This window comes from Heterodontus francisci, chromosome 8 (genome assembly GCF_036365525.1).
Source record: "Heterodontus francisci isolate sHetFra1 chromosome 8, sHetFra1.hap1, whole genome shotgun sequence".
Lineage (NCBI taxonomy): Eukaryota > Metazoa > Chordata > Chondrichthyes > Heterodontiformes > Heterodontidae > Heterodontus > Heterodontus francisci.
The window spans coordinates 8,690,263-8,701,443 of record NC_090378.1 but is presented as its reverse complement, the minus strand read 5'-3'; the positions used below and the strand labels follow the sequence as shown (position 1 = coordinate 8,701,443).

Genomic DNA, 11,181 nt, shown 5'->3' with positions numbered 1-11,181 from the left:
AAAAAAATGTGTTACATTTAAAGCAGCACCTAGTTTTTTTTTTTAAAAATCAAATTAAAATGATCAGAACACTTTACAAGGACTTAATTTAATTTGAGAAACTGTTGCTTGTAGTGATGATTTGGCACGTGCAATGCATTGAACATTGCCAGTAATGTCCAAAGGTTAAAAACAATTTCTCAGCTGCTCATGGCTCACATAACCTACATAAACAGATTCAAAAATCAAAACATCTAAAATTAAAAATCTCTTTCAAAAAAGTTTGCACCCAGTTCTTAAATAAAATCAATAGCAAAAGAGAAAAACAAAAACCCATTTATTTAAAACGAGATTCTTCTGACCCACTTACAAGTAAACAGTGCCCCTAAGGAAAACGAAAAGTCATATAGGCTTCCTAGTCACAAGTCTCAGTTTCCACTCAACATACAAAGTGCTACTTGAAGTGACCCTCAGTTCAAATGTCACCATGACGTATAAATGCAAGTGCCTTATTTAAATAGAATACTACATTCCAAGGACCCGAGAGTGTTTCACAGTATCTGGAGTTGTAGTTTCTGCACAAGTCATTTGAGATTAGGTTCATTTTCAGACTGTAGAGAATCTTCATCCAAATCGTCGTCGTCCTGCGAATGGTTCCAAAGCGTAGAACACCCGTTATAATACCAGTGATCAGGACTTGGCTTTGCAGTGCTCCTCCATTTCTCATGAGCTGCTCCATTACTGTTTCCCTTTACATTATAAGTGCCCACATTTCCTCGATTTGGTTCAAATCTTGAGCTGCAATGAAAATGAACAAAAAGATTACAAGCCAATCTGGATTGCATTCACCTACATTTAGACCAAAGATCTCCTATCTGGTTTTAAAAAAACACAACCATACCCAACCAGATGATAGTATTTTGATTTTTTTTTTTAATTCCTTCATCGGATGCAAGCATTGCTGGCTAGGCCAGAATTTGTTGCCCATGCCTAGTTGCCCTTGAGAAGGTGGTGGTGAGCCACCTTCTCGAACCACTGCAGTCCATGTGGTGTAGGTGCATCTACAGTGTTGTTACAGAGGGAGTTCCAGGATATGGACCCAGTGACAGTGAAGGAATATCAATATAGTTCCAAGTCAAGATGGTGTGTGGCTTGGAGGGGAAACCTGTAGGTGGTGATATTCCCATGCGTCTGCTGCCCTTGTCCTTCTCGGTGGTCGTGATTGTGAGTTTGGAAGGTGCTATCAAAGGAGGAGTGGTGAGTTGCTGCAGGGTATTCTAGATGGTACACACTGCTGTAACTGTGGTCTATTGGTGGAAGAAGTGAATGCTAAGGTGGGGGTTAGGGTGCCGATCAGGTGGGCTGTTTTGTCCTGGGGTAAGGACAGTTCAAGTACTTCGTAAAGCACTTTGGGATGCCTGGAGATGCTGAAAGGCAAGTTCTTTCTTTCTCACTCTACTGTACATACTTTCAGTAACACTCTCATCATCCCAGAAAGTTTATCAAATGTCAGTTTTTTCCCGCCAGATTGTTTTAACGGATATTTTAAGCAGAACCATACCATTTATAAATGAGATTAGTCATCTGGTGCTAATTGGCACAACTCCTGTATGGTCAGCCTTAAACCATTCTTTACTCACTACAAAACAAAAAGGTGGAACTTCACAGTCTTGAAATCATGATTCATCAACTAGAGGCACTCAGTACCAAACACAGACAACACCCTCAAACTATGAAGTGTCCGCATCAAATGTGGACAATTGCTATGCACAGTTCAATTCAACCAACAGGCAGGGAGGGGCAGCACTTCATATATTCCTGGCCTACAGAGTTATTAATTCCCCACTGCTTCCCATTGCCCCCCAAAAAAGTTATTTTTAGATTTTAGATTTTCCCACCCAAGGAGTTACAGATGTGGAGATGGAAAAATTCTAACAGGATACTGGTCTGAATGAAGGATTGATGCTTCAAGATTCTTGCTGCTGCTTTGCAATTCACTACAACTTAAATTACTTTTCCTACTCCACTCCAAACCCAAAAGTCATATTCCTACCAGGCCTACTGAAAGAACAGACACACGAAATGGATACAGAAGTATGTTACACACCTAGTTCCTGGAGTGAGGTGTACAGTTCGACCCGTTTCTGTGGATGTGGCACTATTTATTGGAGGAAATTTGGTACTTGTTGAAGGTTCAGGTGCAGTTACTGGAGCTGTATTAGGTCGGAGGTAAGCAGACGTATTTGGCTGTGATTGTACCTTGTGCTTCTCCTGCTTTGGACCTAGAAGATAACTTAACCTTTACAGACCATAATTAATCAAATAAAATGTCTTAGTCGATATACTCCTGAAAGTTAAAGCAACCGCAGTGGGAAGAAACTGTATTAGAAGCTGCCGTGCTCTATTGCAAATATTAGAATATTGGCAGGATGTTCAATTGTGGGCATCATAACCTCAGCCAGTTAATGGATGGGAATAGGAAATAGGAAATAGGAGACATGGCAGATTTTAACTTCCTGCCAAGTCCAAGGTAGTGCTTTATTACTACCTGGCTGAAATTAGCTAGTTCAGCATAGACAGAATCTTATCTGTGGCCTTTCTGCACAAAGTCTGACTGAATACTGGACCATAGAGTTCATTTAACTGCTGAGCAACTGGGGAGCTCAAACCTTTTCCAGGTTTATTGCTGATGTGCCATTTTAATGCCTCCCCTGGCCCTCATACTACAGGAATGATACAAGCCACAGTTTCTTTCACTTTTACAAAATCAGAAAACCTCAATAAATCTTTATAACAAGTCCATTCAAAACAAACCATCAGATATTGCTTTCCAACTCAAAGAAAGTGGAACCGAATAATAAAGTCAAAGTACTATGTAAATCATGTTTGCTCAATTGAATAGCACAAAGTCTAGAGTCATTCAATAGATTGCTATCAGACACTGCTTACCCTGCAAGTAGGTTTAATGCAAGATGAGAGCACTCTATTGTAGCCTGGACAGTGAAGTGAAAGGGCACATTATAACCCATGGGAATCTCATTCATTGCTGCCATATGAAAATCCCAGCAAGGTGAGTGTGTTTTTTTTTTTTAAAAAGGACCCCAGTGCACTGGAATGTTAAAGGAGAGGGTGCAGAGGAGGTTCACCAGGATGTTGCCTGGTATGGAGGGCGCTAGCTATGAAGAGAGGTTGAGTAGATTAGGATTATTTTCATTAGAAAGACGGAGGTTGAGGGGACCTGACTGAGGTGTACAAAATCATGAGAGGTATAGACAGGGTGGATAGCAAGAAGCTTTTTCCCCCAGAGTGGGGGGATTCAATTACTAGGGGTCATGAGTTCAAAGTGAGAGGGGAAAAGTTTAGGGGGGATATGCGTGGAAAGTTCTTTACGCAGAGGGTGGTGGGTGCCTGGAACGCGTTGCCAGCGGAGGTGGTAGACGCGGGCACGATAGCGTCTTTTAAGATGTATCTGGACAGATACATGAATGGGCAGGAAGCAAAGAGATACAGACCCTTAGAAAATAGGCGACAGGTTTAGATAGAGGATCTGGATCGGCGCAGGCTTGGAGGACCGAAGGGCCTGTTCCTGTGCTGTAATTTTCTTTGTTCTTTGAAACATGTTGCCCCTCCATTCCACTCGGGTCCCAATGCCCGTTCTATGCATTGGAGCTGCTAAGACCCTATGCTCCCCAGGGATGAAAGAATCAGCCAAGAATGAATGGGATTTCCTGCCGGATCACTTTTCCTTGGACATAATAGTGATGGAGGAGGGTAGAAATAGCAAGACTGTGAAAAATATATTGTTGAGGCTGCACCTATCTATAAATTAAACTATTTCTATGACTGGTTGTTAATACAAACAGAATGTTGAAAATACTCAACAGGTCAGGCAGCATCTGTGGAGATGGCAACAGAATTAATGTTTCAGATCAATGACCTTTCATCAGGTCATCAACCTGAAACAGTTACTCTTTTTCTTTCTCCACAGATGCTGCCTGACCTGCTATCTGCAGCATTTTCTGTTTGTGTTTCAGATTGCCAGCATCCACAGTATTTTGCTCATGGAAATAGTTCACATTTTTACTTCTTCACCTTTTTGGCGCTCATAATACTAAAAACAGCAAATATTAGCATCAAAAATTCGCTAACAGGACCACCACACAAACTCCTTTTCAAACTGCCTATTTAAAATGTTTAAAAATTTATGGTGCAAAGAAAAGTTGGACTTGTGTGCTTGAGTATTTCTAGATTTTGGGAGAACTGACTCAAGGAAGGTCAGGGAAACTGCCCAGCAGAGAAAATTAGTCCCAGGCAGCACACTATAGAAAAAGAAATCCAACAAAACACTTGAGGAATAAAAGTGAGTGAAACTAAACATTAGCTAGTTCAAGGGCATCAGAGGGCAGATGCACAATGGGCCAAGTTTAACTTTCCATCAGTGTTCAATCATTTGCATATTTTGTTATAAAACTTACTAATAGATAAGGCACTTTGTGGCTTCATTATTTTTGGCTTTTTGCTCTCCACAAAAGGAGTCATATTCAAAAACTGCTGCTTCAACCATGTTGCTCGTTCCTCCTCAAAAACCTTCCTCTGCAGACAGAATGGAAAATGTTTAAAAAATGTCCCTTCTGAATCTATCAACACATTCCTCCTATAACTGCTGTATCAGAATGCATAATAACTTGACAAAATATTTGTGTGAATTCTACATTTATTTGTGCTAGCTTCATAAATGTGAACTACATTTTCTTCAGAATCAAGATATTAAACCATTAAAAGCAATATATTTCCAGAACTAGAAAAGAAAAACCTCATGCAAACTTTATATCATAAAATATTTCTCTTTGAAATCAATGTATGTCTAGGGATGCCAGTGCTGTGGACTCTGTCCCGTTTATAATAGAATGAATTGCAAGGCTCTACAGAGGCACACACAGTTGTTTACAAGTTGCAATTAATCATTTTCATACCAGTCATTCTCCAAAGGCTGGAAATCATGTCATTAGATGTGACTGCACATTATGGAATCCATGCAATCTACACAATCTTTCTGCATGTCGCAAAGCTAATCTCATTGATCTTTTGTGCCATGTGAGATGTTCTACGCAAAATGGTTTTGCAACAAGAAATTCATTAAGATAACTGCTCACCATTTAATGTGACAATCAGTCAAGCATCAAGCGGCAAAAAATGCAGTTTTCACAGCAATTCCAAATTTAGTGTTAAGGGACAGAATCCTCTGTAGTTGGCCTATAAAATTAATGAGTTAACTCTATGTGAAGACTAACAAACGCAAAATAACCGAGAGCTACCTCATGCCCCAGTCTAATGGCTGCCTCCGTAAAGTTCCTTCTCTCTCTTTCAAAGTTTTTCTTTTGATCATTAAATAGTTTCCACTCTTCTTTCAATCGTTCTTTCTCTTCTAGTAAGTAGCAGTCTCTCAGTAGTACGGCTGTTTCATCATCACACTGGGCATTAAGCTGTTGCTTTGAAAAGAAAAGGGCAAAAAATAACCTTCACATTTGCAGAAAGATAACAAGCTGAAGTACACATTTTGATTTTAAAACTTACTACCCAACACCAATAAGAAAGCATCAAAATGGGCCAGATACATTTGCAATTCCTCAGATAATTTCACAGTCCATGTCTGCACGCAACAGATCTGTAACAAAAGCAGAGTAAAACCAAACTCCAGCCACCTAGCGCGGGTGTAGAACATAAAGACCGCCAATGACGGGTAGCCATCGTCACGCAGGATGTCATCGATTCGCCTTAATTCAGCATCAAGCTTGTATGGTGAGCAAATGGCACGGGCCCTATTTACAAGGTTGCTGATAAGGTCAATCTTATAGTGCGTGGAACTGTAAGAATCCCAACTTGTGTACTGACCAGTGAAGGTAGATTTGTGAAATAGGGTGAATCAAAGACATCCTGCCTGACAATGGCTACCCTGACCAGTTTGTGTCCCGCTGTATATCGAGTAAACCTATTAGCTGGCTTAAGGCTGTCATTTTCGGCCTGGAAAAAGTGCCCAGTCTACCTCAAATTACCCTGGAAGGGTAACGTATCCCAAAAATGTGAGCAACAGGTGAAGCTAGCTGTTTCACGGTGCTACTATGCAGTAGCAACACATGTGTTCACCACTAACAGGATGCTGCTGTCAAGCCAAAAAGACGTTCTGCCCATCACACAAATGAGTAATGTCATATATGAATTTCAATGCCAGTGAGATGCTAGGTATATAGGTCATATGACCCAAAGACTGGCAAATAGTATCAAACATGTCCCTTCCGCTGTTCGCAATGGGCAAGGTACAGGCCATACCCAACCAGCCTATGCTTGCAAAACTCAAAATACTGTTCAACATTAGATGTGATTCCGCGATTGGATAACATTTGCTAAGAATTATGCTGACAACCAATTTAAGATAGTCAGTAGGGCTCGCAGTGTGGCGCATGTGCATGTACTGGAAACTACATTAATACACAGGGCCCTGTTCTTTCTGTCTACAAAGAACATGTACAAACATTGCGCCTGTTTCAGCTAAACAAAATAAGTGACAGTCATTCGCTGGTTCATTCCTCAGGGCAATGCCTTGACCAGTGTCAAGCTGCCTGGTTTAAATTTCAAACAAAGCTTGGCAGTCAACTGTCAGTCACCACAAACTGGTGCATTCTCCATGGCAATGCCTCTACCAAAGTTCACTCGCTAACCAATCAGCACTCTCTTCTCATACAGTATAAAGCTGTTGTTTCCCTTACATTGGCATTCTTGCGGATTGTCCTGATGAGTGCCAGACGAAAAGCTTCAACAGCTTGCCTTTAGAACAAATCTATTTTTGAAAAAAATGGATACTGGAAGGTTCCTTTAACACCCTGAGCTAAAGAAATATCAGCCTTTGTCACACCAGACAGTCTTTTCCAATGCTGAGTGATACCATATTCAGGCTAAAAAATGCCCCAGCCACTTTTAAGAGACTAATAAACCAAGTGGTAGCCAGTGTTCCAAATGGTGTAATTTACCTTGATGTGCTGGTATACAGTGACACTGGGAAGGACCACTTGGGACAACTAGAAGCTGTGTTTAGAAAATTACAAATGGATGATTTACCTTGCCAAAAGTGAACTGCAAAAGCCAGAGTAACCTACCTCGGGCATACAGTAGGGCAAAGACAAGTGTTGCCAAGAACAGCGAAAAGTACAAGCATTGGTGGAGGTCCCCACCCCTAGGACTAAGCGAGAAATCAGGAGGTTCTTGGGGGATGTGTGGTTTCTACTGCAAGTTTATACCAAATTTTACTGCTATAGCTATAGGGCGGCACAGTGGCGCAGTGGTTAGCACTGCAGCCTCACAGCTCCAGGGACCCGGGTTCGATTCCGGGTACTGCCTGTGTGGAGTTTGCAAGTTCTCCCTGTGTCTGCGTGGGTTTTCTCCGGGTGCTCCGGTTTCCTCCCACAAGCCAAAAGACTTGCAGGTTGATAGGTAAATTGGCCATTATAAATTGTCACTAGTATAGGTAGGTGGTAGGGAAATATAGGAACAGGTGGGGATGTTTGGTAGGAATATGGGATTAGTATAAATGGGTGGTTGATGTTCGGCACAGACTCGGTGGGCCGAAGGGCCTGTTTCAGTGCTGTATCTCTAATCTAATCTAATCTACTTCACTGACAGATTTGCTATGAAAAAAAGGAAAACCAAAGTAGTGTGGTCACGGGAGTTCCAAGCATCTTTTGAGAAGGCAAAAGCCATTTTGATTAATGAACCAGTGTTGGCTGCTCTAAATTTCACTAAGCCCTTCAAGGTAGCAATTGGTGCCAGTGACCTGGGGGCTGGTGCAGTCCTGTTACAAGACAATGAATCAGGCATAGAAAGGCCAGTGGGATTCTTTTCCAAAAAGTTACCAACACCGAAAAGATAATCAACAGTGGAAAAAGAAACCCTAGGCTTATTACTAGCTCTTAAGCATTTTGAGGTCTATGTTCGTCACGACAAGAGACACACTGGCATATATGGATCAGAACCCCCTAGCCTTTGTGGAAAAATTTTTCAAAAAAGAATGCCAGACTACTCCAATGGAATTTACAGTGCAACCTTATCACTTAAAGATTATCCCACATTGCGGGAAAAAATAATGTAATTGCAGATGCTTTGTTTAGGATTTAACTTTGCTTTGAGTTACGAGTACAAAGATGGTACAAAGCAGAACAGTATTAGCTACAGGTAAAGAGTAAATAAGTATGTGAGAGAAAATGTGTTTTAAAATAATTTTCATTTTCTGTTTGTTTTCCCCTCACACTTTGTAATGAAACACATTTGAAAATGGTGTTTCATCCCTCCAAGGATGGAGGTGTTATGACAGTGCTTCTATATTATTTGTTAAGTTGTTTTTTTTTGTGTTACGACTGACCACTCCAGTCAAAGCCCCCAATCAAAATATACAATTCTGATTGTGGTGGGAGAAATGCACTGTTAATTCAATCCCATCACTCCACAGATTGTCTAACATATCATTTAAAACTTTCCAAATTAAAGACCCAACCAAATTGTACCATCTATTAACCCCTGAATGAGACTAACCAAACCAGGTGTCTTTAAATCAACAAACTAACTCTTTAATTAGAAGAACTAAGTTCTTAAACACCAAAAAAAGATATAAACATTTAAAATGGAAAAAATTAGAGTCCTTGCAAATTTACAGTCCAATGTTGCTTGAAATCCTCAGTCAACCAATGCGGAAAAAAAGGTTCTTCCACAGTAGAATAGTCTGTAGTCCAACTCCAGCAGTAGGTGACGCTTGCCTTCTCCAGCGAATTTCTACAATTAACTACTTGCAAACACTTTCAATAGAATCAATCTGACTTGAGTTTTTGAGGGATAAAAGATTGTCACAGTCTAACTTCCCTTCCTTCAATTTAAATTACCAGAGATCTGTGTTTTGGCTTGACTTCAGGATTTTGAGAGATAATAATTAACAGACAAAAATCCTATTCCTTCAGTTTAAACGGTTGAGAGCTCTTTTTTCAGGTGCTAAACACTACAACTGTCTGTGTGCCCTGTTAGAACAAACTGTCTTCAACTAAAAAGCCAGTTCAAAATTGAATTATAACAAATTTATCACTTAATACTCACTCCCAGTGGCTGTATCTATGGTAACGAGAATGCACCCTTTGAATCACAGTCTCCAAATGGCAATGAAAATGTACCTTCCTATCAATCCTGAGGCTTGCAGGTTCTTAAAGCAATACTGAACCTTTGCAAGCCTTAAAGGCAAACCGCATATTCCCGGAAAAAAAACTACTGGACCATAACACTGAGGACTCATGTATTTAGAATTATCGCCATTGTTTTATTTGGGAAAATTGAAAAGGATTTCATGGATTTTTTCCCCCACTGGAGTCACTGAAAGGACACAGAGATCTTGTTTGACAACATTTACTGGAAGTCACCTGTCTTCAGATAAAAACCCAGCATGGGCTCTGTGACTTGGAGGAGAGGTTTACAGAGAAGTGACGGGTCAAGATTTATAGGAGTCAGGAGGCTTGACTCTCGAGATATCGTTTTTGGTTTTGCATTGGACAGTGTGTTGGGGCGTGAACTGTTTCGAAGGCAGTTGGAGAAACCCAGGTGAGAACAGTCACCATCAGCACCCTCTTCCATCTGAGAAATTCCTCAGAATCAAGTATAAGAAACAGAAACGGATGCTGCATTTCTCCTGAAAATCCTGTCAGAAACCCTGATGCCACATTTCTCCTGGAAAGCCTGCCAAACTGATCCTCAACGTCGCCTAAAAAGAACTGCTCCTCAGAAGATCCCAGTGATAGCCGTCTATGCCTATTTGGGACGCCGAACCAAAAAGACAACTAACATCTTTCCAGATCTTCTCTTTTTCTTTCAAGTATCAGCAAGTATTTGGCCAAAGTATTCCTGTTTTGTCTTTTTTTTTTGTAAGAGCTGTAAAGAGAAAATCTCTTTCGGTTAACCGGTGTGTGTGTGTGAGAGAGACGCAAAGGTAAAAAGGAGCTTTCATATTTCAATCTGAGTGTTAATGCTTTGATTCATTACTGGTTAAGTCTGGGATAAACAGTAGAGTACATGATTGACTGCATCGGTAACTGGGTAAACATTTAAATAGATGTTGTGACCTGCGGAGAAGTGGAACTAGAAAAGATGGCGCAATCCTCCCACCTCAGTTGTTTCACATATCCTATACTGCCTGGACTAATTGGCTACCACTGCGCAAATCAGCAGCTGGGTTTACAGCTACAAAGTGCAATGTTGCTTTCACAGTATGGACTTGACACATTTGAGGCATTTACTTTAAAATCAAAACCATACCTGTAACAACTGTTGCTGGGTTTTGATCACATCCCTGCACTGCTGAATTTCTACCTTTAGTTTCTCAATGTCTTGCTCATGATCATCTCTGCTAAATATTTCATCATCTTCTAGAAATCCAGACTTCACCAAGGATGCTGCAATAAGTGAAACTTAGCCCATCAACACTGCAGCAATGAGGTATTTAAAATAAACCATACACCTGCAAGTTATTTTTTTTTAAATAGTTACAGCAAAGCTTTGCACTTTCCACCTGCATTTAAAAAAAATCAGTGCTTCACAATTATAGAAAGACGCTTACTTTATATTTAACATTTCAGCACACCTTTCCCCATAGATTACACAAGCCAAGGTAAACAATAGTACAATGGCTTCATACAAGGATCTACCTCCATTTTGGAGGTACGATGTTGTGGCCATTACAGAGACGTGGATATCACAGGGGCAGGAATGGATGTTGGATGTTCCGGGGTTTAGATGTTTCAAAAGGAATAGGGAGGGAGGTAAAAATGGTGGGGGAGTGGCACTGTTAATCAGGGATAGTATCACAGCTGCAGAAAGGAAGGTCGAAGAGGGTTTGTCCACTGAGTCAGTATGGGTGGAAGTCAGAAACAGGAAAGGAGCAGTCACTTTATTGGGAGTTTTCTATAGACCCCCCCAATAGCAACAGAGACACAGAACAGATTGGGAGGCAGATTTTGGAAAGGTGCAGAAGTAACAGGGTTGTTGTCATGGGTGACTTCAACTTCCCTAATATTGACTGGAACCTCCTTAGTGCAAATAGTTTGGATGGAGCAGATTTTGTCAGACGTATCCAGGAAGGTTTCCTGACTCAATATGTAGATAGGCGGACTAGAGGGGAGG

At 40.8% G+C, this 11,181-nt stretch overlaps 1 protein-coding gene across 9 annotated transcripts in view; it reads right to left on the bottom strand.

Annotated features, from left to right (window-relative positions):
- Positions 1-299: 299 nt before the first annotated feature.
- The window catches only part of ssx2ipa (synovial sarcoma, X breakpoint 2 interacting protein a), a 72,330-nt gene continuing 61,448 nt past the window's right edge, over positions 300-11,181 (bottom strand). For 6 of the 9 annotated variants that reach the window (XM_068036604.1, XM_068036603.1, XM_068036608.1 and 3 more), the window contains 5 exons: positions 10,318-10,454; positions 5,295-5,468; positions 4,455-4,572; positions 2,087-2,261; positions 300-777 (listed from right to left, as the gene is read on the bottom strand). In XM_068036604.1, coding sequence (XP_067892705.1) covers positions 564-777; positions 2,087-2,261; positions 4,455-4,572; positions 5,295-5,468; positions 10,318-10,454 — 818 coding nt within the window. In that variant the 3' untranslated portion in view covers positions 300-563. Of the gene's footprint in view, positions 778-1,540; positions 1,619-2,086; positions 2,262-4,454; positions 4,573-5,294; positions 5,469-10,317; positions 10,455-11,181 lie in introns of all 9 variants that reach the window. The other 3 variants (XR_010975466.1, XM_068036610.1, XM_068036609.1) reach the window with 3 other exon arrangements.